At 38.4% G+C, this 25,805-nt stretch overlaps 1 protein-coding gene across 3 annotated transcripts in view; it reads left to right on the top strand.

Moving 5' to 3' along the window:
• The window catches only part of LOC149661247 (roundabout homolog 1-like), a 117,948-nt gene that overhangs the window by 66,992 nt on the left and 25,151 nt on the right, over positions 1-25,805 (top strand). For all 3 annotated transcript variants that reach the window (XM_089842717.1, XM_089842716.1, XM_089842715.1), the window contains exon 2: positions 2,459-2,758. In XM_089842717.1, the coding sequence (XP_089698843.1) occupies positions 2,459-2,758 (300 nt within the window). The remainder of the gene's footprint in view (positions 1-2,458; positions 2,759-25,805) is intronic.

The raw sequence follows: 25,805 nt of genomic DNA, 5'->3' as shown, positions 1-25,805 counted from the left end.
TATTGACAATAAAATTTATACGGAAATTTCACCGCAGTCTCTAGAAAATAAGGGGTATGTTAATATATTTCTTGGCAATTTTTGTATCGTAGTGACCCCTTGTTCAACGTATTTGAAACAATGTTATGATCATAGGGGATGTAGAAAACGCTGGTAAGAGGTTAGTTGTAATTATCCACCCCCTTGACTATTTTAGGCATTGACTGTATTAAGTTGAATTACCACACATGGGAATGTATAGTTCTTAAGATAGAAGAGCTACAGTCGATTTATCAAAAATTCCCATAAAGTCGGGGTTTATTTCGTATTCTGGTAATGTGGCCACTTTAAGTACGTAAGTGCCTTTTTTTTCTTTCCACGGCGCCTCTTTTATGGAAATGAGTTTAGAGGAGTCTATTTAGACCGATTTATAGTCTATGCTTTTTGGTCCAGAACCAGGATATTCTCGCTTAACCTATAGCTGTATCCATTTCTGACGTTAAATTACGTTACCAATATTTACATTTCATTTTAGCACGAGTAAATAAAGTAGGAGTTGCATCATAAGTTTGTAAGATATGTTCCATAAGTTTGTCACTGAGAGCTTGTCATGAAGTGACGTAAGTCATAGATTCTCTTAAAGCGATGCCCGGTGAGGCGCTGTCAAAGGCTTAATACAGACTAAATAGGAAGATGGACTGCAAAAGCGAATGTATCCAATTCTCGCTTGTCGTTCTTGAACTAGCTCTCAGTAACTCTCTAGAATTACGAAGTGTAGGAACATATCTTATAAACTTATGGTTGTATGTAAAGTATTCAAATCGTGAAGAGCAAAAGGGAAAATTTTACAGCGCCATTTTTGAGAAAAATTGGTACTGACAGGAGAGTAAAAAGTATATTTTTCCGTGGTCGCTATACACCTAACTCCTGTTTGATTTACTCTTGATTTTAGTAGGGGTGTTTCGAGAGCTAAGCACTTAGTCGAGCCGTCATGATTTCCTCCTGTTTTTCTTTTTTTCATATTTTGATTCAGAGTGACAAGGCTTAAACGAATACATTCGTTTCGGCCGAGAAAAAAAAAAGAAACCAGTTGTGAAAACATTTTTAACATGTTGCAGCCACTTTTTCAATTCAAACAAGCGCTCTTCTGGAGGGATTTCACTTCAAAAAAATCGGTTGCCATTTATTTTTAACCCCTATTGCTAGCGAATATATATATGTATATGCCCAAGAGTATACCGGCGCCGGCTCTTACCAAGGCATGAATCACCGCAACATAATATATAGTTTGTAATCTCAGTTAGTATCAAAATGTTTCCAGAAAGACCACTTCCTTACTGGGTATTTCGCTTACAATTTAAGAGTGTAATTTAAGTATATTCGGATATATTTTTCCATTTACTCTCAAGTCTTTTTGATATATTTCAACCAGATCTTGTTGTAGCAACATCGAGCTGTTAGTTTCACGTGTGGGTTTAGTTACACGAGGGGTGGTTCACTTTTTCCCATGGTTCGGTTAGTTGTTTTAATCACTGACGTCATGTCATTGAAAACATCATCGAAATCTGGAATGCACAATTAGAGGTTTATTATTATTATTAACAGCTGAAGGTTCTGGGTTTTATTAGTACTGGTGGTTTGCCCCTCGCGTGTAACTAAGGAGGATTTGAAAACACTGGTACTTTGAGTTCATTCTTCGAGATCAAAATACTGATTCTTATCATTCACATTTTATAAATGAAACGTTTTTGTGTGTTCATTTTATATAAAAAGAAAAATCTTTTAAGAGACACATTTTTCTTTATGGAAAGGGGGTTAATGTAAAATGATATCTGTTAAGACATTCTACGATTTGATAAAGAAACAAAACCGCGCAGTGCATTTGGCCATTTTTATTTTATGGCAAATGAAATAGATTGATATGATTAATATATTTCTTCATTGCTTTGCTACTGCTGCCGGAAGTGGGTGGAGTCATATAGGTTTAACTGTAAAAGATGGACTGTAGGTTAGAGAAGTTCTTTGTTAGGGAGTCGAGTGTCCGACAGGTTGTTGAGGAGGAAATTAAGGTCATTCTTCTTTGACCCTTTATCGCTGTCGTTGTCCAATAGTTCTTTTTTCTTTTTCGCTACCAGCGGTCTTTATTTCTTTCTGATCCCGCTTCCTTATTTTATTTTCTTTTTCTTGTTGAACGCCAAAATCGATGCCGTGAAAAGTCTGAAATGGACAGAAAGGTCGAGCGAAGAAAAATGAGTAAAATAATAGTTAAAACCAAAACAATATATCATTACACTGTGGACATGTGGTAGATCTTTTTATATTAAGAGCCATTTTCTGTTTTTAAAAAGACAATTTCATACATTAAGTAACATATTCGTGATTGATATAGTCACTTGTTTGTTGTTTAATTGCTCAAATTATTAAATGTTTGCGTGATACGATTTGCGTTGACCATTTCGTTTATTTTTTCTTTGCCTAGCCCAATTGAAACCGCCCCGTATTTTGGAACACCCGTCGGACATCGTTGTTCGTAAACACGAACCGGCGACTCTGAATTGCAAGGCGGATGGAAAACCCAAACCGACCATCGAGTGGTACCATGGGGAACACGGCGAAAAAGTTCATGACACGCCGAACCGAATGGCTCTACCCAATGGCGAACTTTTCTTTTTACACGTTATCCACACCAAGAGGGAACAGGACACCGGGATCTACTGGTGCGTCGCCCGCAATGAAGTCGGTAAAGTCAAAAGCAGGAACGCCTCCCTCGAAGTTGCTGGTAAGCTGACGTAATTTCTTCAATTTAGTGCATGCTCTCATATTCCCCGATCAACACTCGTAGAGCTTAATAATTATAACCCTTTGCGCAAGTGGTCCATAATGAATATAAACTTTGATAAACCCTCCTTCCATTTCATAACTACCTGATGGCATCCCAAATTCTTAGCTAATCCGTCTTCTTGAAAATCGTGTCTAGCAAAACTTTACCGGGGAAAGTTTTCTAGAAGACTTTTCGTATATCCCCGGCCCAGGTATTCGAGAAAACTCCGCATCTATCTGACGCGACTCATCAGTCATCGCTTTGCGCGGCTCTGGGACAGGTACCTAAAGGAGGGAGGGAAGTAGGGGTGGGGATAAAAGTCGTGATCCTTAACAAGCATCGCGTGATGTCCACTCCAACCTTCGTTAGTTTTCAGCGCCTGGAACAACTAAAACACCCATGGGAAGAAAATACCGTACACAACACGTTCGAAGGACGCCCCCTATTTTGCATAACAACGTCGAGACCCCTTAATGCTAGTTTGGGAATTAGAGATTAAAAGGGAAGGATTGGATGGTAGAAAGAAAAAGTCTTAGCGTTGGTCCCTAAAGTAACAATAACTTAATAAATAAGTCTTTCGTCATAGTTTTGTTTCAACAAGTTGACATTTTGTTGCCGGTACAAGTAACTGAGATGTACCTAACAAATGTCACTTGGTTTTGAAATATTGAAAATAATATGAGCTCACATTTTGGCTATTGGATGAATATTGCCGTGAAAATAATTTGTCAACAAGACTTGGACAAACGTGAACAATTTTAGGGTTAGATTTTGAGAATAATAAATGGTCTCAAAACATCGTAACAAAGAGTAATTGGTGACTCGTTCCCTAGTTAAGTTGGGAACCATGTTATTTGGGGAATTGGATAGTGGCGTCTATACCAAGTTGACCTTGTTAACTCATAAATTAATTCTAGTTATTTTGGCCACGTATTGCCTAAATTGCTGATCCCTTTTGTTACTGTTTTGACCTTTAAGGCGTCCGCGAGTCTGGTCCTAATGCTTACCTCCCACCATTAAACAGGGTGTTGTTAACTTTCTATAAGTCGATGACGCTAGTGGGGAAAAACCTCCGGTCGCCATTCCATGAGATTTGAACATATGTCCCTTAAAAACTTAATGAGACTAGGTCCGTGTTAAACGAAAGCACCCTGTTCCCCCTCCCTCCATACCCTATCTGTCTCAACCTAACCTCGTACTAGGTTTAATTAAGTTTATAATTTAATCGTAGCCTTATTTCCGTTACGAAGTTAACGTGATACTTGATAAATACTTTGGGGAAAAGGGTGAAGCATTAACATAGACGTGTAAACATTGACGGAGAGAGAATTTTCCCGAGTTTTATCCAGTAAAGGTGTATGGTGGTTATGTTTGCTCGGTATATCTACATTAGCGTTAATGAAAGACTGGCGTGTTGTTGTTTAAATAAGCAACCCTAGCAACGCTATACTTCAATTTACACCGTCCAGTTTCATGTCAAATACGGTTCGAATGTGAATTGTTATTTTTCTATCTAAGCCTTGGTTAGGGGGTAAAAACGTGTTGAGTTTATTAATGAATCTTATATTCAAATATCACTCGAAAGCAACTGCCTTAATGTGTAGACTAGAAATGTTGAAACACTTCCCTTAAAATTCCCTTGATGATAAAAATATAGATTTTTTCTCACTGTAACGGAGTACGCATCTCCTCTTTCTATTATCAAATTGGTTTTAGGCTTAATATAAGAATCACGTTAACCGTGTTAAAACATTATACCCTCCCCTTAAATTGAACCCACGATCGATAAATTCGATTTTTCTTAACTCGGACTAAGGCCTCACGAAAGTTAAAGGGGCCCTGAAATGAAAATAATAAGTTACGTGTCAAATATAAGTATTCCACTCTGCAACCCTCAGTATTGTTGATACATTGCCGTCTCTGCACATTCTCATGATAAAAAAGACTACGGCGCAGGCGCCAAAAAGCGAGATGGAAGGCAAGTTTTACCCCCATTTCTTTCCCTCTTAGTAACATCGAAATGGTCTATTGTTAAATTGATGATATATTTTCGGAGCATTCAGGAATTGAATGAATGTATATATATTCATTTCATTAGCCCTTTCATGGCAGAGAACCGCATTTTGTGATTAATAAAAGTAAGTGCGAGAAACGTGGATCCTTATTTCAAAAGGAATGAAAAGCGAAACCCGTTTTCACTAAAATTAGATTGCTCGCTCGAGCTCGGCTCAAACTGCAGCGAGCGAGTCGACGGCCCGTTAATAAATCCTGATTTGCATATTTTAAAAGATTAGCTTGCCTTTCCCTTTTCGCGCGTTTTGGGCTTTTACCACAAACTTCTTCGGTATACATTCTTTTAAGCCGAAACCCTTTTAAAATAACTAGCTAATTATTCGTTTTAGAGACGAGGCGAATATCAGATAATGCGTGTTTGCAGCGAACCTTTTTATTTTATTTTTTTACCAAAATCGGAATAATCTACTTTTATAATCTCTAGACTTTAAAGGAACGCTCCTTTTGAACTTGAAGCGTTTAATTTGGAACTATTAAAGGTTGTATAATGCTACATGAGTCGCCTTTTAACGGGGTTTAATACCCCTTGGTCTAATGAATAGTGTTAAATTTTAAGAGCAGCTTCAGTTTTGAGGAGAGGCTAGGTTCTTCGGGTGATTTTAAAAGTGTTAGAGTGAAAGGTCAAGTAAAGTAGTTAAAGATGAGAAATGTTGCTAATTCAGCTGATATCTACTTAGTATTTAATATGAAATTAGATTCTTAACTATTGCGTTACGCGTCCATGTTTTCACACTGCAGTACGGTACCATACTTTCAACAGCCAATTAAAAATTAAATGTCTTAATTAAATTAAAGAAGTATTTATATTCTTCTCTGTTACATGTAGTTCTGACAATTTTCACTTTCTCTGGGAAGTTTTTTGAACTGGTAAGATGTAAGGGTATACTTTTGCATCATACATCATGTTGTATAGTATATCGGTAAAAGCTTTAAAGTGTTTTTGCAGATTTAATTTTTTTCTTTTTGGTCGTAGCTATAGCTCCTTGAAATTACTTTCTTAGTTTTTATGCCCGCTGGGAACACGCCCACCCCTGAAATTTTGCCCCGCAGTGAGTTAACCGGGAGATTCATAATATCGAAAGTAAATTAATGCCAAAGTTAAGTAGATGCACTCTACCGTAGTTTTTTTCGACACGTGACCTGCAAGGCTTCGGGAAGAGCGACTTCTATACTGACCAAACTTCCCTCGCTTCATCTTCCTTGGTATTGATAAACGATAAAACTTATCTATTTTTTCGCAGTAACTTCTAGAGTTAATTTATTTCTAGCCATATTAAAAGGCGTTGAAGGCAGCTTAAATTTAAACCGTATAGACTTTTAAATTTAGAATATTGGAAAAAAGGGGGACCCATACTTCTTTCTAGGCAGTCTTATCTAATGGAAAAATCGTTAGTGATAAGGTTTTAACACTCGACATGAGGTTGCCAAAAATTGTTTGGGGCCCTCGACAACTTTTCCCAACTCTCAAACTTATATAAGTTCGCCGACGGAATCGAAAGACCAAATTTGGGGGAAGAAACAAAAATTGTCCTGGGCGTTGAAGTTTTAAACTTAGTTGGTTTTTTAAATGAAATTATTTTTATACCCATCCATTAAAGTGAGGTTGACCGAAAAAATTCTAAAAGCTGATCTTGCCATATGTCGCGAGTAAGAGAGTTTGTTTAAACGTTCAAATTAAATTCCATAAGGCCCAAAAAATCAGTGGTAGCTGAAAATACCTTAAAATAAATAATTTATTACGCGGTAGCGAGAAAAGTTACGCTTGGGATTTATTTGGTTGAAGCAAAGTGAATCGTAATCCTGTAGAATCATAAATTAGGTTGTTTATTATATTTTATTCATTTTTCTTCTCTAGTATTTAATCTTATCTTATACAACCTTAAGCCTAACTTCCTCAAAAGGTTATATTCACAGAAATGTTTATATCTGTTTGTCAACAAGCTTAACTGAATTTATGAAGATATATTCGGTTTTCGCGCTCAATCTGGCGCGCGCAAATGTATATACAGTGTATCACTTCTTTTGCCTCGAAGCCTTACTACGTTATTAATCTTTGGCGCGAGCTGCTTATCATAGATATCTGAAATAGTACACATTAATCTAACACTGACCCGGTAACTCTTGACAAAATTTAGCCGTTTTGTCGTCCTAATCGATAATGAAAACCCTGTTTTATATATTTCTTATATCCATGGTTGTATATGCGACATAAGTTAAATAAGACCTTCGGGCAATACGTAAGCCGTTTCTATTGTAGTCTATATACGAAGCTAGCCTGACCGGCCGGGGTATTGTATAAATATTTCGGTAACGTGCATGAATACATAGCCATCCTTCGGTTAGGTATACGTGTATGGCTAAGGGCTTATCTTTTATACTAAATGTATGTGTATATATATATATATATATATAACTCTTTCGTAACATTCTTACCGAACCTTTTTACCTGGCATTCAGTGCCCATAAATCATTCTGGGTGTTGTTCTCGCTCGGCGATCCACGAATCTGCTCTGGTCAGCAATGTATGATATAACGTTTACTGATATTTAGCCAACATTTCCAAAATGCTTAAAGGAAAATTTCAGGTAACGTAACATTATATACCTTAAAAGAAAGCTCTTTTTCTAAATATAACCGAACCACTTACTCCCCCCCTACCTTAAAATTACCTCTCTCAGCCTGTGAGAATTTAACCAATCCCGTAGGGGTAAGAGGTTCGATATAGCAGACGCCACTTTTAGAAAAAGGCCGTTCTTTTAAGGTGTAATGTTATGATACCTGAACGTTTCCATTAATTTGCAAATATTAAGTATTGACACGACGTGAGAAAAGTGACTTGATCATCATCGTTATTGCCATATCTCCATCTTCTGTTCTCTACATGCAGTGCCACAATTGGTTATGAATCGGTGAACAAGGTACGCTGTAGAACGGAAGATTTCCAAATTCCGCGGTATTTACGTCTATTTTCGGAACTAAGGGAGTTTAGGGAGCATTTTGCTTTTACCCCGAAATGGAAACTAGTTTTTATACTAGCGAGTAACTCTTATATCAGTCAAGAAGAAACTCAAGAATATTTCACCCCGTCGTATGTGTGTTTTAGCGGCGCGTGGCATGCCTACCAGGGGAGCCTCTCCCGCGCTAAGTAAAGAGTTATATTATATCTTACAGAGTTCTTCTTTAACCTTAAAGGGGTTTTCTTCGTGACCAGCTGTCTTAGATCTGTCAGTCTTAAGTTAGTTATAGTTCTTTTTTTTTCGTGCTTAGCTCGGTGAAGTCGTTGATCGTGATTCAACAAAACTTTCAGCTTCCTCTCGTTTCGTTTCTGTTTATTCTTGGATAATTCGTATACGCTAATTCGGAGGAATTCTCCTTTAGAGTTCAGTCGGTTCTGTTATTTGGAAATACAGGTGTGCGATGGCTGCTGTAAGAATTACCATGAATTCAATCGAAATACCTCAGGTTCTTTGCCAGCTCTTACGTGTATCTTAATTTAACACGTTTAAGTTAGTAGCGCCGTCCTGTAAAATTTTACCCTAGCTGATATGTAAATAAATATTGCGCAAAGTGTATTTTCTTAGTGTGAAAGCTCTTAAATGCGCTACTGGGATAAATCATACTTGGAAGATTAAATTACCGGGGTATTTATTTCCGTACCTATTGCGTGCATGACCATTTGGATTTCTTCCCCAGTACGTATATACAAAGTCTTTAGTTTGGATCCCACCCCATTCATGCCTTCAATGTAATTCTTGGGTCGCCTTACCCCCTGATCACGCACGTGACCATGGGGAGATGTTGATAGTCTTGGATGTTTTCCCAGCCAGATGTACTACCACGTATTGACGCTAAGACGAAGCTGAAACATTCACCCATTGACATTGAAGAAGCGTAGCCTCTATCTATGGTATAAAATCAGGGTAGAAAATCAGTCCCTTAGTAACCTAGGCTCGCAAGGAAACTAGGGAATGAGTAAAAGGAGCGTAAGATTGGACTTGACTGGCATTATTATACCGGTAGAATCGCGTGGGAATTTTAAGGAAGAGGTTGGAGAGGAAGCTAGCTACTGGCGGGAGCTAACTCTCTGTCTTCTGTGAATGGTTATTGTCGACTGCCTATTTTTCGTGTGTTGGGCGGAGGCGACTCACTCCTAACCCCGAATTTCTATACCCCAAAGTCAGTGTCACGATACCAATGGTTTCGCGACCAAGTACATCTTCCGTCTATTGGTCTCAAGAAACGTTGTAGCCAAGTATAGCTAACCTCACTTGAGCTAACCCTCGGTCTAGAATTCGTCTACTTCTAGTTCTATAAGGGTTTATGTAAGGTCCCTCTCCTAAGTCATGATGACGTCAGGTTACAGCGTACCCTAGCTGACTATTACGGGAAGCCAATTTCCTTCCGAAAAGAGATTCTTTCATACCCCGACTTGCCTAGACTGAGTCTAAATTTTCTGTTAGACTTACCCCTCTCTACGTTAAAGGCAATCATCCGGTTTCGTTTTAATAGCTTCGGATCGGTGGAGCTATATCTTAAGATGTCTCTTTGAGATTTCCGTCCGTCAGGGCTGTCTATATTCTTTTTCTTCATAGGATCATAAGGTAGTCTGCAATGTTTAATCAGAAAAAAAAAATAGATTTTAATCATCTAATACCGGCTTGGTTAATTTGGAAGCGAGTTAATTTGTATTGTTATCGAACTTTTATATAAACAACCTTGCAATTTAAGTTCGAAGAAGCCTAATTGTTATTGAGGTCTATTAGAAAATTAACTCCGACAGACGTAGGGTCGTATATATATAGGGTCGCAATCTGCTTATTGGCTATATTATTTAAACGAATTTAATATATTAAGCCTAACTTAAACGTTATTGACATTTATTAAAGTGATCGGATTATTTATTAAGACGCTTTATTCAAGTTTCTGGTTGATTTTAGGCTAATTCATGGAGACCCGTATTTCCTCCCCCCCCCTTCTTGGAAAGATGTATAAAGGGGAAGCCGAGGGGGGGGGAGAAGTTTCGTATAGTTATCTCGGCGATCGTCTTGAACGTAATTCGTACGCAAATTAATCGCGACATAGACGAAATTGAGAGAGAAGCCGGTTTAGAGAGAAATCCCTTCCCCCTTTTATCTCGTTGTTCATGCAGCTTCCAAGTCTTGTCTTCCCAGCGACGACTTAAACAAGCTACCAGTATCCAACCCCTCCCCCAAAGGGCCTCCTCTTCATTAGGACTATACCCCCGCGAACCCCTAACCCCCTTGTCTTATTAGATTAAAAGGGTAGGCACGGACCGAGATGAACTCAATTGCTTAAGCAAAGACCCTTTTCCTCAGTCCCCCTTATAGGTAAATCCGTCCAGCCGCAGTTTGCCCTCTATTTAACAAACCGCCACCGTTTTCTCTAGATCTTCGGCATTAACTATGTATATACATTATGCGTGTAGTTTGTACCAATCTGAGAATTCAACATCACTGTCTTGTGTACCGTTATTGAGTAACTTATTGGCATAGGTAATGTAGTAAGAATAAGTTAGCGTATCCTATTTAGGAAAGTATTTGGTGATCTGAACAAAACTTTACTTTGGGTATATATGGTTTTATAAGGTTTAAAGTACAGCAAGCTATGGGTGATAAGAAACGAGTGGCCAAACCCGAGTACCATTTGACCGCCCGACTCTAGTGGTTCTAGCCTAATTTATCCCGAATTCGGCTAACCGGAAAATCTATATAGGTATATATATGGTATCCCTATTTAAATTGGCCACACTCTTCTCTGGGCCTCTGTTACCCATGGCTATTACTAATGAACTAAAAGCTAGCTGTAGGAGTTGGACCCTCTCTGGCGTACGATTCGGGGAGAAATTAACAATTTGGTAGTTAGGTACGTATAGTGCGGCTAACGTATACCTTTTCGGTCACGCTCGTTTTGGCTGGTCGGATCTGCAGGGGCGCGAAATGGTTCGAGAGGAATATAAAGTCCCGCGGTAAAGGGACGAATTTGGCGGGAAAACAAATCTAGCTCGAGCTTAATGACCGGGTTTGGTAACTTATAGCACGTGACAAGCGCTTTTGTATCAGCTTAAACCATAGATATTAAAAATACAGTGCAAGACTCGAAGGTACACTATACGTAAACCCCATTTGGTTCTGAGAATATTCAAACTTTCATTATTTCAATGCTCAAATTTCCTATTATTATTTATATCTATGGTTTAAGCTGAACTATTTCAGGGAATTTTTAATTGAGGGTGACTTTTGGACAAGCGTGGGTGTAACTTTGAACGTATTTTAACCTTTGTAGCTTGTAATTAACTTTAAAATTAACGATGCCATTGAACGTATGTTAATCTACGTCGAAGTTACACCATACTTAAGGCAAATACGTTTGGGCAGTTGAAGTAAACAAAAGGTGTATATGCGGACGTATAGTTAAACCAGGAAAGCTCGAGACCCTCTTTAGAAGTTTGAGGAACCGGGAGCTAAATTGCTTACGACGTCACTCGACCGATAAATTAAATTTTTCAAAGGAGACTTTAATCCCCTTTCAAACCCCGTCTCTTTAAATTAACCAAATTGGATAAATGAATGGAAATTTTTCGGTTTTCTTGAAAAAATACGCCTAAAGAGAATGTGTTTGTAGCAAAATATGATAGTTTGATTGCATTATGAATTTTTCGTTAGGGGCAAACTTCGGTATAATTTACTTTTATTCATTATAATTTCTCAGACGTTTTCTTTTGAAATAAGACGTTCGCTAGATAAGGAAAATATAAAATACTGCGCTATAAACAAAGGAGTATATTTTTCTTTCTTTATAAGATGGTTTGGGGATGGAGGGGGGGGGGTTGGAGTAGGGATGGGGACGCTCCCCAATTTCCGGAATAGTCGAGAGAAAAGACGGAGGATGGAGAGCAGTGTATAGAAATAAAAGAAGTATATTGTTGTTGGGATCTAAACGGAAGAAAAGCGAAGCAAAGAGGCCGAGGAATGAATGAGGTTGGAGGTATATAGTGAGGTGAGAGAGAGAGGACGCCGAGTGAGAATCCGCCCTTAAATTGGACTGGGCTTCAGTTACTATCCCAAAGGACACGCTATAGCTCAACTAGGACCAATACCGAAAGCCGCACGCCACTGTCGCCCGTGGAAAATGGAAGGGCGTAAAAACTATGGGTCACACCAGTATATTTCCGAAGATTTGAGGTTGAAAATGAGAGAACTCGTGCATGCCTGTGGTTAGCGCTGTTCTTATTTGTAGTAGCACTTGGTATGAACATTCCTCATTGACCAGTCTCAAGGCTTAACCAACTCCTAAAATGATAAACAAATTTCTGGAACTCATTAATATAAATTCTTCGGCGTAGTTAAATTGCGCTTGAGTCAGAGTGTTGCTTTTAAATGAGTCTTGGCTAATAAGTATATCTGGTCAAAAGGAGCTATACCGTATGATTAAAGTCCGTGATATTCAAAACAGGCTTAATCAAAATATTCATGCTCTTTTGATTTTTTTTTTCCTTTTCCCCCCTTATTTTCTTTTATTCGAGTGAAGGCGTTTGTTATTTATTCCGTCTAGATGAGATCAAGTGTTTGGGGGCGATGTCAACCTTTTCTCCTCTCTTATGAAATGTAACGAAACGAATTCAAAGTAGCCACCGCTATAGTTTTTTTTTCTTGGAATATTCTCTTCGCCTTCCCATTGAAACTTTTTTATTTTGCTTTCCAAGTGATGTGTGGGTGTGCATTGAAGGCAGAGAGAGAGGGAGGGAGGTAGAGAGAGAGAGAACGAGTTCTAGAAGAACTCTTGGAGGAGAAAAGAGGAAATAAAAAAATTCCCTGGAGGGATGTTTTCACCCTAGCTCCATCCGACTTCATCCTCATCCTTCCATCTTCAAAAATCAATATTTTTTTTCTTTCTCCTTTCGCTCTTTTGGCATCTTTTGGAGAGGCGCGTTAACCGAGGTTCCTAAGTTCGTTTCTCTCATACGCCTCGTTTTTAGCTGCCCCCATCAAACCCCAGCTCCGGTCGTGTCGGAGTTTTAAGATAAGATGGTTCGGGTTTCATCACCAAAAAATTATTCAGATCATTTTGCGTGTTAAAATTATTTTTCTCGAGTTAGACTGGGTATCTTAAGTTTTAATTCCCCTTTTACGAAACAGTTTGTAAAATAGAAATAAAAATTTTAGACCCCTATAAACTGGGTTAAGATGAAGTAGGTTTATTTAGGATGGTCAACTTAACGTTATAAATGAAAATATTTGGGTTTGCCCCTAGTGGGTAGCTTCATGCAGTACACCTAAGCGCAACTTGAAAACCATTTCTACAGGGGCTATGGCAAAACACATAGGATTGATTCACCCTGCAAGTTGTTTTTCCCGCACATTCTTTAATCCAACTTTTAATGAAAATATACATTTTCGTGTTAATGAAGGCTCCCAAATATTACCTAAGTTTCAAGTTCATATTAATTAGAGTAGTTTCAACTATCTTATCTACCATTAGCGCCTGTCGGAATATTCGGAGTGGAGGATAGATCTGTGAAGTATAGCCCAATGCTAGTAATCCAGGGGAGGGGGGGGGCGTAGAGAGGTTTATGGGGAAGAAACCCCCAATCGATTGTTTTTAGGCCCGGGGCGTCCGCCCACTTTTTTCTATCTGTATACCGCATTCCTATTTATACCTAGGCCTAAAGCGAGAGAGAGGATTGTGCGTTGCACAAATGGAACTGTGCGGTGCTGCATTTTTTTTTGTGGGGTAGGGGGTCGGTTAAACCCCCGAAAAACCTTTTTTTTTCTCGCGAATAGATAATACGGGAGGATTCTCTTAAAGGATGGAAAGTCGTATATTTCTTTAATCCTTGGAATAGCTTGAAGGATTCGATTCGAAATATAGCGTTAGATAAAACAAGATGGGTTAGGTTCAAATTTGGGAAAAACATTTAAACCAGACTTCTTGTAGCAAAAATCATTTTACTTAAGAAATAGGTGTTCATGGTGTTCCATAAAGGGTGGTAGGATCGAATGATTTCCTGCTCTATGAGAGGATTTGAGTCGAAACATTTCTGTGACATTTTGAAACAGTGCCCAACGTTTATAGTTATGAATTGGCATTGTCTTTCAATTTTTCAGTTTAATTTAAAGGGCCATCCAGGACCGTCAAACACTCTAATTATAACTTGAAAACGGTGTCCTTTTTAGGGCGAAATGTTATTGAACATTTTAGACTCAAAATCGCCCGTAGAACCAACTGCACTAAGATCCTACCACCCTATCTTAATGAGAAGAATAAACCGGAAAACCCTGACTTTTTTCAAAGTTTAAAAAAAAAATCCCTGGGCCGAGAAAAAAAGAAACGCTAAACTCGTAGTTTCAATTTATAAAGGGGAATGTTGTTTACTCTTTTTTTTCTTTTCTTTTTAGCTTTGGTTTTATTTTTTATCACTAAGGTCATACCCCGCCCCCTTGTATTTTGTTTTCATTTTAGCTTAAAGAAGGTAGGCCCTACACTCTTTTTAAATTTCCTTTCTCTCAGTGAATTTTTTATTTTTTTTTTGTATCTGACCTTTACGGAATGTTATTGCTACGATTTTGCCTTTCCCGCTGGGAGAGGACTTTAAAATTCTTTTAAACCCATAAAAACAATTTAAATTGTAACTAAAAATAGCGGAAACGACTATCCTGAAAAGAAAGAAAAACCTCGTGTTTTTAAACTAGTAATTTTAACAAACTAGCCTTATCTGTCATAAGACGCTATGGAAACTATTCTTTGTGATACGGAAAAGACGGTTTTCCGATGATGTGAATAGTTTTTTTCACAAAGAAAACAAATAGTTCCGACGCTTCCTTGGTCGTGTGAAACGTTTCTATCATTGAAAATAGGCCACGCTCGTCTTTTAGCGTCAAAGATGGTTTCAATCTTTTTCGACCTGCCAACAACCAAAGATAGCTAGCGCTGAAAAAAAATTGCCCACCCTGGTAACGAAAAACGAGAAAAACTTGCGCGTGTAGTCTAGTTCAGACCTTTTGTACCAAGTTAATAGACCCATTTCTTCCAAACGCGAGCGTAGTTACCCGTCCTCCTTTCGCAGTGCTTTAGATACTGAATTTGAATCGTTTATGAAACGTTGCGCGTGTCTTCTTAGAAAAACGTTATTGTTTCCCAATCGGAGTTTGCATTAAGTGGAAAGGTATTTAAGGTTGAAAAATGATATTGTAATCTTCGCTTAAAATGACTCCAACGCCTGACCTACATCTTATTGTCACTTTTTATAAATCTAGTTAAATCCGATTCGGGATTCTAGATTATGGGATTCAATTTTTGGATTTCTCCATGCAGTAATGGAATTGAAAATTTTTCCAATGATTCGCCATTTTCTTTTCTTTAGATCTTTTAAAATTGAAAATTTCTATTCTTTCTGGCTCTTCCTCCGAGGTGTCGGTTACTTTACCTTGCGTCTTAGCTGTCAAACTTTACCTTAAAAAAAACCATATTCAACTATCCGACTCCTCTATTCTTCCCAATAAATCTATATATGGAAAGTTATTCATTCTTGGCTCGTGCCCTAAATTGAACTCTTCTATGTCTATTTCTTTCCACATTTTTATTCAATTTCGATTTTCGTCGGACCACATATTCTACTACTAGGGTTGGTTAATATAATTCGGGGGCCTCGGTATTCTTATACCACATTATTGAGGTACGGTATTACAAATTCTAATACGTTCGATACTGACTACAAATTGGGCCCCAATTGGACGCCATGCACGTTTACGATTTCGCTATCGATTTCCAGGGAGAAATAACTTAATCTTGCATCCAGACAATTGGCTGAATTAGGCTTCTTATTGGGGCACGCGATTCCAATTTGGAACTAGAGCTCTCTCATATCTCAAAATCTAATTTGAATACGCAATTTTTGTTTGAAATAGAATAATCATTTTAATATATTTATGGTGGTAGTCCCGTAGGTTTCTGATAATTTTGATTGGTTGATTTATAGCACGTGATGGGGATATTCATGGGGCAATAAACTTAAGATATTTGCATTTTTTTTTGTAATTTGTGACGTCAATAGATCGTAAATCGGTTATGTTATGTATAATTTCAAAGGTATTAATTTATATAAAAAAATGAGTAGGATGTTCTAGCATCAATGTGAACTCGACTTCGTTGGGTTGGAGATGATACCGTGTCAAAGGTCAAAAGTTGAAATTGTCTAGGGGTGGCCCTATACTTCCCGTTACCACTATAAGTCTAGATATCCAGGACAGACTGCTGGATCCATACTCTTGTACGGTGGCTGGTTGCATTTTCTTCTGGTGGCGCAGGGGGCGCGATGATTTGGCTGTCTGGTGGAGGTCAATTTGTCACGGGGTGTTTGAGGGACACTTTTGTCTGCCCCCTTCTACCATCTTCGAAACCTAAAATAAGAATTTTTTGGAGAAGACATTCAAGACATCGAGCAACGTTTCTTCCAGATGAGATCTTTCTATACAATATAGAATTGCTCTGGGGACGGTGTAGTTCAGAACTCTACTCCGGCGGCGCAGTTATAGGTTTGCCAATACAAGCAGTAGCAGTTCCTGAGGAGTTTAAGGGAAATCAAATTTGACACTGACACCATCCGGAGAGCTAGAGTGCCCTCTATCTGTATATGCATTACACAGTTTTGTAGACCTATATAGTTCCTTGTTCGCCAGGGGTCGCGGCGGATAATATGACGTCTGCATTGCGGAGTTACTTCTTTGTCTTCGAGTTTTAGTGGTGAGAAATAGGGAATTTTTTTGAAAGTGGACTTGTGACCAGTGACCCCCATGCCCTGTAATAAACAAATAAACTGCTCTTTGACCAGGGCCTGTTGTCTGCTAAAGTTAAAGGAGGGATAAGAAAAGAAATGTTCCGCAGCCTGATCCTAAAGAATGATTTTTATTCAATCTAAGATTCCACATAACACAGATACCGCCCAATCCAAAGACTTGCAATTTTAAAACTGGCCATTTGCCCACTGCCACCGCCTCCTAATTTCCCATTCCATGGGTCACTTTTAATAACTATTTTGTTTTATAGGTACGAGGTTTTATGAAATACAATCAGTTGAAATGAATGTAAAACGGAAGTAAACATTTAGGTTGTGTTTTAAGCTTTAATTTAATTATATAATAGCTTTGGGGATTAAGATTTGGGGTTCTATTTAATTTCCCCATAGAAGAACATTCCTGGAGTTTAAAATTTGAGAGTATTACTAAGTCCCGGCGTCTTTTGAGTGATTGGAAAACCTAGTGGCGCGAAGCAGAAAGATAAGCACCAGGGTATTATCTGTCACTTCTCTATCTCGCCTCACCTGCTTTGACACTCGTCTCTTCGAGTCTCGATCTCTCTCTCGACTTGAGTCCCGGGAATAGTGACGTCGTATATACGCAGATATGGGAGTCGGATGTCTCCAATCTCTCATCCATTATCCTATCCATTGATCTTTGAAGGCCTCTCTCTATGTGATAATCTTGTAAACTTGTCAACAAAAAAATGTAATCGTCAATAACCGATTTCTCCTAAACTCGAGTAATTTTTCAAATATTTGAAAAGGTATAATGAAGCCCATGAACCTAAAATATAAATTATACTTTAAACTATCATACTTACCATCGTTTAATTACTTTAGATTCCACGCCCTAAGTACTTGAGAAAAGAATTTTGTCGGAATTAAAATTCTTTAAAGGGTATAAACCCCGTACGTAGTAAGATTATAGCTTCAGCGTTTCTTAAGAACTAATTCGAATTAATTTTCTCATACATTCCTCTTTCTTGATGATAATCCCATTTCTCCCTGAACAAAATTGCAGGCTGCTGGGAAGGGGAAAGAAAAACAGCAACACCCCTTTAAACTTATAATGTCAAAAGAGCTTGAAACCCCTTCGTGCCGTTGTCGGTTTCTAATTAAAACAAAAAAGCCGCTAATGTATTTGGTCTGCTCTTTATCAAAGTACATTACAAAATTCAACCTCAAAAACCACGTAAAAATTGCTACAGTCTTGTCTTTCCTTTGTTGAAATTAACTGATTCTAAGGTTGCGTACGACAATATAAACGCGAGGCCCATTTTTGCTCGCTTTTTTAGAAACAACAACCACATTACGTAAAGTCTCGTAACGAATTTTTCACTAAGATTTTTTTCTTCTTATGTGCGGTGATTCGTAGATTACGACACCGGGTACCCCTTCGAGGGGTAGAATACTATCTGAATTTAGTTCGAGAATTTAAGAAAATCATTTAGAAAGTGTAATGTATACTAAACAATATCTTTAAATGCTGTACAACGTATTACGACAACTGTCCTACCTCACCAAGGAGCCTCCTAATGCCTGTAAACGCGATAAAACCTAGGCATATTTGTCTCGTCGTAAAGATTAGGACACAATCCCGCCATTGTTACTCACCCAGTTTTACAGTCCATTATAATATGTCTACATAATCTAAAAGAATAAGATTATTTTGAAGCTGTGAAACGGCCCTTTTTTCCCTTCATTCGAACTTGCTTCCTTTTCATAATATATAAGTTAATATTCAGTTCAATATTCTTGAAAGAATTAAGTAAACCAATTTCCAAACTTGGGAATAATTTGCCTTGCCTCTTGACACCCAAGCCATGTGTTTTTTGAGATCACTCCTTGATTTTTTTTTATAGGTCTGTAATATTTGACTACGTTATGTAGTATCTGTTTGGCGTACAACAGCGGCGAGTTACTAGATAATGGCTATAAATTTTGAAGTGTTCTTGGCTGAATTCATTCATTCATTGAAGAGAGAGAGGCCCCGGCTTAGAATAACGTTACTTTCTCGAGCAAAAACCGAGGAATTTTAGACAAACATTTCAGAACTATCCGCTATAGGGGCCTCCTGTTGTTTACGGCTTCTTGCATTTCGAGGGTTTTGACAAAAATGATAAGGGGCCCTGATGAAACTGGGAATTGTATTGTACATCAGAAATGTTGTTCGAGGTTTAAACTATATAAATAGGAACATCCCTCTTGGTATACAGGAAAATTGTTTGTACCAGATTCATCAGGGCAAAGGATTTCTACTCTGATTTTCAAAATCAGTAGGTGAATATACCATTGGTAGGCAAACAATGAACTATAACTGCTATTTCAAAAGAGTTCCGTGATTTCCAAGATTGGTTACGAACTTACGATTCTAACATAATTTCCCTGATTCTTAATTATTTGTTAAATAACTTAATGAGTGAACTTTCTAAATGCCCAATTTTGTTATTATCTACTTCAACGATTTAGACATCTGATGTAATGCATTTCACGATGCTTTTTCCATACTCGCGTAAGCAGCGGGGACATCGAGTTCTGTAAATAGACCGCGCCATAAGTTTTTGATATATTCTCAGTACGTTAACGGCATAAAGTATCCTTGTATTGACGTCTGTCAACGCTCTATATCGTAGTTTAACGCGGGACCGGTTGAACGGGTCATCTTCCAGGGGTCAAGGAGGGGTTCGAGGTTGGATGGGAAGGGGGGAGGGAGGGAGTTGAGAAGCCTAGGGTCCTCTGATATCTGTAAACGTTCTCGTTGATAAAAAATGTGCGTGTCAGAAACGGCAAGAAGATACTTGACATACAACGTCTTCCAGAAAGTCGTTTTCTTCCGCGCTGTGTTTACATTGTAGCTCTAAAAAGAGGGGAAGCCAAAAGTCAGCCTTCAGGCGCAATTTTTTTTCTCCGTTTCTACTATAGAGCTGAGCTAAGCCACATAAGCCTTAGTCGGTGCTCTTCATAGATATTAGAAATATGTTCGTGTAAAGTTACGTATTTACTTACCACGTGAATCTGATTGATTTTCTTTACAAACCCAATTTCTTTTTAGTGTTGTTTTCGATATCTATGGAGATACGTAGGCTCGTGTGTATATTTTCAATGTATAGACGTAAGGATAATCAATGGAACTGATAATACATACAAGTCTGCGTGTCCAAGCGCATCACGGCACCCCTGATAAATTTCTCAAAAACTTCCCTCTCCCTTTGAAAAAATATTCACACGCATGCAGTGTGCGGAACTGAGGGAAAAAGTTGATTCATTTCTCTAGATAAGACGGGTCCCGTTTTATTAGTCGCGTTGACAAATGTTCCGGCGGATTTAGTTTCACATTCGGATTTAAAGAACGGAAAAAAAATCTGAAAATACGTGGGTTATAAGTCAAAAGAAGATAAAATCCCTAACGATATTGAGTGAACTGCAAAAGAGAGAGATAGAGAGAAGAAGAACCAATTTTGAAATTTTCATTTCGTTTTATTCAATTGATTTATTTGTGTTTAAGGGAAACTTATTTTAATATAGTTACCGTATCAATGCTTTCTTTTGGCTGTTCAAATCTCTAAATCAAATAAAGTACATTGATCACGTGAACTAAAGCCACTGTTGGCCAAGGATGAGCTTCGAAAGGAAACAAAACCCCACCCAAATGGAAGAAGAAAATGAACGCGATACAAAGTTTTTTGTATTAGAAAAAGATCTATATAACGATGACACGAGATTTAGTTCACGTTTTGACGTTCTTATAACTATTCCGGAGGATCAGTTTCAAATTCCGAAAGACAGTCTATCTAGATTGGAACATAAGGTTATTATGTAAGGTCTCCGTAAGTGACGGTCTTACCATAACTACACTATAGCTACAGTCACTACTTCACTCATTTCAAGATTCCTGAAGTAGAATGGGAATACGCTGTTGGACCAGGAAACTTCACTCGCGGTGACCTTATATAATAGCCTTATGATTGGGAGTTCTAAAGCCACGAAGAAGCGAAAAAAGGCGGAAAGGAATCGAGAAGAAAGTTAGCGAGTCTCACGCGACCAGAAAAGTTGATCCACAGCTTCTTTCCCTCTTTTCCCCATAGGATTTCACCCTCTATCTTAACCCTAGGCGATATAAAACTCTTTTTTCCCCCTTCTTGGATCTCTCCGGGGTTATAATAGTCGGGAAGCGCCTTCTCTCGATGGATCGAATCGTTAACGGCCTAAGACATCCCTTCCCTACCCTTCCAATGGCGAGAAATCGACCACCTTTTAAAAACTTCTACCCAAGCACTCTCTCTACGTTTGGGTAAAACTAGCCTTATAGAGTATGATACTTTTAAATCTCTAACTCGAAAGTTTTAGAGCCTGTTGTAATGATCGCGATAAGTTGATGACAAATTCAACAGAATGGTCCCACGTATTGCGTTATTGTACTAAACAAAAGAATCCGAATTATTTTGAAAAAATTGCTAAATAATTTGATGTTTTCCTGTTCCACTGCTCGATGAACATTTAAACCCGTGACCAATATTAACTTATCATAAGTTCATAAGATACGTTCCACAAGTTTGTCACTGGTTACTGCAGAGCTTGTCATGAAGTGACGAAGGTCATAGATTCTCCTTAAAGTGCGCATAGTACAGACTAAATAGGAATATGGACTGCAAAACCGCCTGTTCTCGCGTCGTTCTCGAACCAGCTCTTAGTATTCAGTAAGTCTTTAGCATTACGAAGTATTGTAAGTGTCATACGCAATAGCGAAGAGTCGCGTTCAGAGGGTCCCAGTGTAATATGTCATGCTTACCCTGTTGGTATATTTCCCGTATAGTTTTTCGACCCTTATTTTATCCCTTCCATTTCCCTGACGCTCAAATGACCTGAGTCGCGTTTTAAAGTTGTCAACTTCATAAAAAGTTCGATTTTTTTATTTCTCGCCCCCCCCTCAATCCACTTCGCTCTAGCTCACTCTTGTACGTAGAGAGAAGCTTAGAGTGCATGGCGAGCGTTGAAGGTGCTTAAATCTTAAGCTTATTTGGTTTAGTCAAGCGAGAAAGGGTCGAAGAAGAAAGTGCCTCCTATATTTTGATCCTCTTAGAAACGATCTCCCGTATATAAAGAAAAAGAAGTTCGAATAAATTTCCTTACATTGCTGGAACTCGAAACTGTATCGATATATAGTTTGTACAAAAAGCTTGGAAAACTTGCGCAGCTACATTATTAAATCGTGCACTGAGATACGTTTCAAAAATCTTTATAATCCGTTCGACTTTACAGAACAATGGTATAGCTTATAATCATTGTGTTCAGCGAATATAAGCTAATTGTTATTTAAATTATGTATTTTAAACTAATTTGAAACGTATAGAAACTGGGCTTACTCTGTATAGATAAGATAATATGTATTATTTTTCCATTTTCAAATATTTAAATACTATATATTGGTTTGAAGAAATAGTTTTTTATATAAAACGGAACCTATCCAAACGAATAATCTGTCTACCCTGTTGGAGGAGGGGGGGAGCCCCTCAAAGAGTTTTCCATTTATATTCACCGGCAGTCGGATAAAAAGTTCCCGACAAGATTTTCTCGTATACTTGCATGGCATGATATAGGAGCTTGATGTGTCGCGGATTTTCGTCTATAAAACGGGCGACTGCTTCGATTGTCCCGTTTTTCCGTAGATCTCTTTTCATCTCTCGCCTGCCTCTTCCATCCTGTATCTACAAGGAGGGGATGTAGGGAGACGTACATTCTCCATCCTCCCGTATCAGTGGGATGCTCTTGCTCTTCTTTTTTCTCCTAAAATGAATCTTCTCAGGAAAAGCTTCAAAACCATCGGCGCGGAGCCCGTGGTTATGTTGTTATTCTATACCCAACCGAAGGTAGAGTACTACGACCAACCTTAGCTATTAATACACGAGGGAGCAGACTGGTTGGTCTTAGGAATTGAATACGACCTCTATTTTTTTTCTTTTTTAGGGAAAGAAAGAAATCTAATAGGTTTATTCCACTGGGAGGTTTTCCTTATTTTCCCTTTTCCCCGTCTCAAAAAGCCTTACGAGACTAATCTATCTATAGCTACCACCTTTTCCTGGTATTTTTATCATTCTTAATAATATTTTGTCACCGTATTTGAGGGAGAGAGCGTAGATCACCCAAAATATGATTAGAATATAAAATAAGTTTACAAATTTATTTTTCCAACTCTCATTCAGCTATAAGGTCTGGAGCACGTTTAAAAGTTTTACGCTTTGATAGTAAAAATCGGGGCAGTTTCTAAAGGTATGGAAAAGTATAGAAATACCCTTGGTATACAAGATAGGGGCGGATTTTTTTTTCTTTCTAAAACCGACGAACACTGGCCACGACTGTTTCAGAGAACTTTTTAACAACTATAATTTGAACCGCACGAGATATAGGCTACCCCTTCAAAATCTTCCCTTGGTCCCCGTTATTATATCGATCAAAAAAACCTAAAAGTATATGGCTTGTCCACTACGCTACTCCGAATAGGCAGGTATGATCTTAACACGTAAAGAATGCTTGGTTGTCCTTACAACAAGATCTACACCTTCAACTGTATTCGCAATCATTCAATGAACTAAACAATATATTGGAAGACAAAAAGTGCCGGCGTCCGCGTGAAATTGTACGTGCGGTTAAAGACGAAAGAAACTTCGAGCGGGTCATCTCATACCCGAACTTCAATACAGTTTGATTTATAAGGCCAGCATAAGCGTAGGTATAAACTGCTTCAATCAAAGCTGAATTTTGCGGATGGTACAATCACGAGTTATTGCAGAGTCTCTGACTGTGCTTTACGTGTTCGGTGTATAGTATCCCGTTCCTTTTTCTCTGTACTTTCTTAGAACTATAGTCGGTTAACGTATTGGTTGCTAGTAGCTAATTTGAAGAAAAGTCTTCATTTTGTAAAGAATAAACATTAATTTGGAGGCTAGATCCTTGGTGTTATGATTGTGAAGGAATGATGCCCATACAAGGAACACATTAAAAAAGAACAGTCTTGACAAGGTGCTAAGAGTATACGAGTCTCGACGTAAGGATGTTCGAAACCTTTCCAAATAAGAATATCAAATGGAACCGAAGCCAGAGGCAACTCGGGCAACACTTTTTGAATCTCTCTCGGTCTTTTCTTTGGCCTGTCGAACCAATTTCACGACACGACTGGCGCACCCCCTCCCCGCTTCTTCCCTAGACGCAATCACGTGGCCGCCAATCACCTCGCGTTTGGCTATGAAGTAAAGGGAGAGCACCATCACCGAAAGATCCAAGAAGGGAGCTACGTGTCTATCGGACACTTTGGAGCGAGCAAAAGTATTGGTAATCGATAGGTTAGCTTTCTACCCCCGTTTGCTCTCTCTTTGAGTCTCTCGCGATCGAAGGGAGGAATTATTGAATACCGATAGTCAAGAAGTCAAAGACTAACGCTACTGTAGTAACTCTTATACCATCCAGGGGAAATGGATAAGATGTGCCATTTGAAATTGATCTTGCCTTTCGAACTTTCTTGGTTTCCAGACTAGTTTATGGAATATTAAAAACCTTCCTTCGAACCTATTAAAAAGCACTCCACATTTTTGACGTTTTTCTTTTCCTTTTTCTTGTTTATAAATTACACTTCGATCCAAATTCTTTAATATTGATTTAAACGTGAATTACGTGAAATTATTTAATTCTCACTCGAATATTTAAAACGTTGCTAAGTTACTTTTTTACGGCGTAAACGCGTTCTATCTTTGTGGCTAACAAAATATTATCGGCTGAAATGATGGTGTTCAAAGCTCGCTATAGGATAAAAGAGGTTTTCGTCTTTTCGAGAGGAAAAAAGGTTCTTTTCTCTTATTTTTTGAAACGATTTCTTCCAACGTAATAACCGACGCATTTTTGGGACGGTTAGTCTTTTTTCATATGGGCCATTTCGATGAAACTCCTTAGCTGCTTTATACGACCATATTTCTTTACGTTACTATCGTTCAATTACTCAACGTATCTAAAGTTGCGTAAGGTTTCGTTCGTGAATTGAATCGAAATGGTTCGTAAAGCTTCGCACGAGCCATGACGGGAGTCACGAGACATTTCCTCTCGCGCTATAGAAAATGCTATTGTGGAAAAGCGCCGGCCACCAACCTCCGTTGAATACAATGGAATGTATACTAGCGATGGAGTTATACTTAGTACCCCGCTATGAACTTAGTTCGGCCTGAAAACGTGGACCGATGACAAGAAATGGGAGTAATAGCAAAAGGATCCGAACCCGTCTCTTTTAGAACAAAAATTTAACGCGGGTGACCTAATAGCTTCTAGCTAACGGCCCGAAAAACGAAAACGTGGCTAAGAGCTGGGGGCCGTCGCGGGATATTTCGAACGAAAACTTTGGGAAGGGTAATGATCTTAAGCCTCGCTAACCCGAAGTTAACGAATTATCTCGCGAATATTCGCAAGTTTTTAACGGTTATACTTCGATCCACATGAACAAAACAGAAATACCGCAAGAACTTTGTGACAGTTTCCCTAGAACGTCAAAATTTGTACAGGGGAGTGTCAGAAAGAAAAAAGTTTAAGTATTTTGAAAAGCTGAGAGGAATCTTAGTTAAAGCGATGATAAATACTTCATGATAATCTATTTCTATAGCTGATGGAAGAGTATTCTTAACTCTTTCGCAGCTTTACATGTAATTATTTTTGGTAGCCGCATGTTTTTGTTTTTGTTGGGAGAGCAGGGAAGAACTAACCGAAACATCTGTAGCGTGCGCGCATGCAGCGCCTGCCGGACATAGTTCGGGAAAATTACTTGACGAAGAATTCTTCTCTTGGAAATCCTTCGCTCGGTCTGTTTCCTTAATTGCCTGCCATAAAAAATTAATTACCGAGCTTATTTTTCCATTACCGCCTCTTACCCCCACCTGAAACCAGTAAAATTATTTTAGAAAGCCCCTGCAGGTTGTTTCTTCCGCCAAGCATTCGGAGTTTTAGGCCAGCCTACTTACAGGGAGTACCTACTTGAAGTATTGGAATTGCAACTCGGTTTCTTTTAGATTAATAGATCATTTTCAAAGGAAGTATCGTCTGCTCTATATAGGGATAAGACGGAACATCCGGTTTGTGGACAAC

This window comes from Phalangium opilio, unplaced genomic scaffold (assembly GCF_054372755.1).
Source record: "Phalangium opilio isolate 3A_F unplaced genomic scaffold, DU_Popi_V2 ptg000070l_1, whole genome shotgun sequence".
Classification (NCBI taxonomy): Eukaryota; Metazoa; Arthropoda; class Arachnida; order Opiliones; family Phalangiidae; genus Phalangium; species Phalangium opilio.
This window is presented reverse-complemented; position numbering and strand designations above follow the sequence as displayed.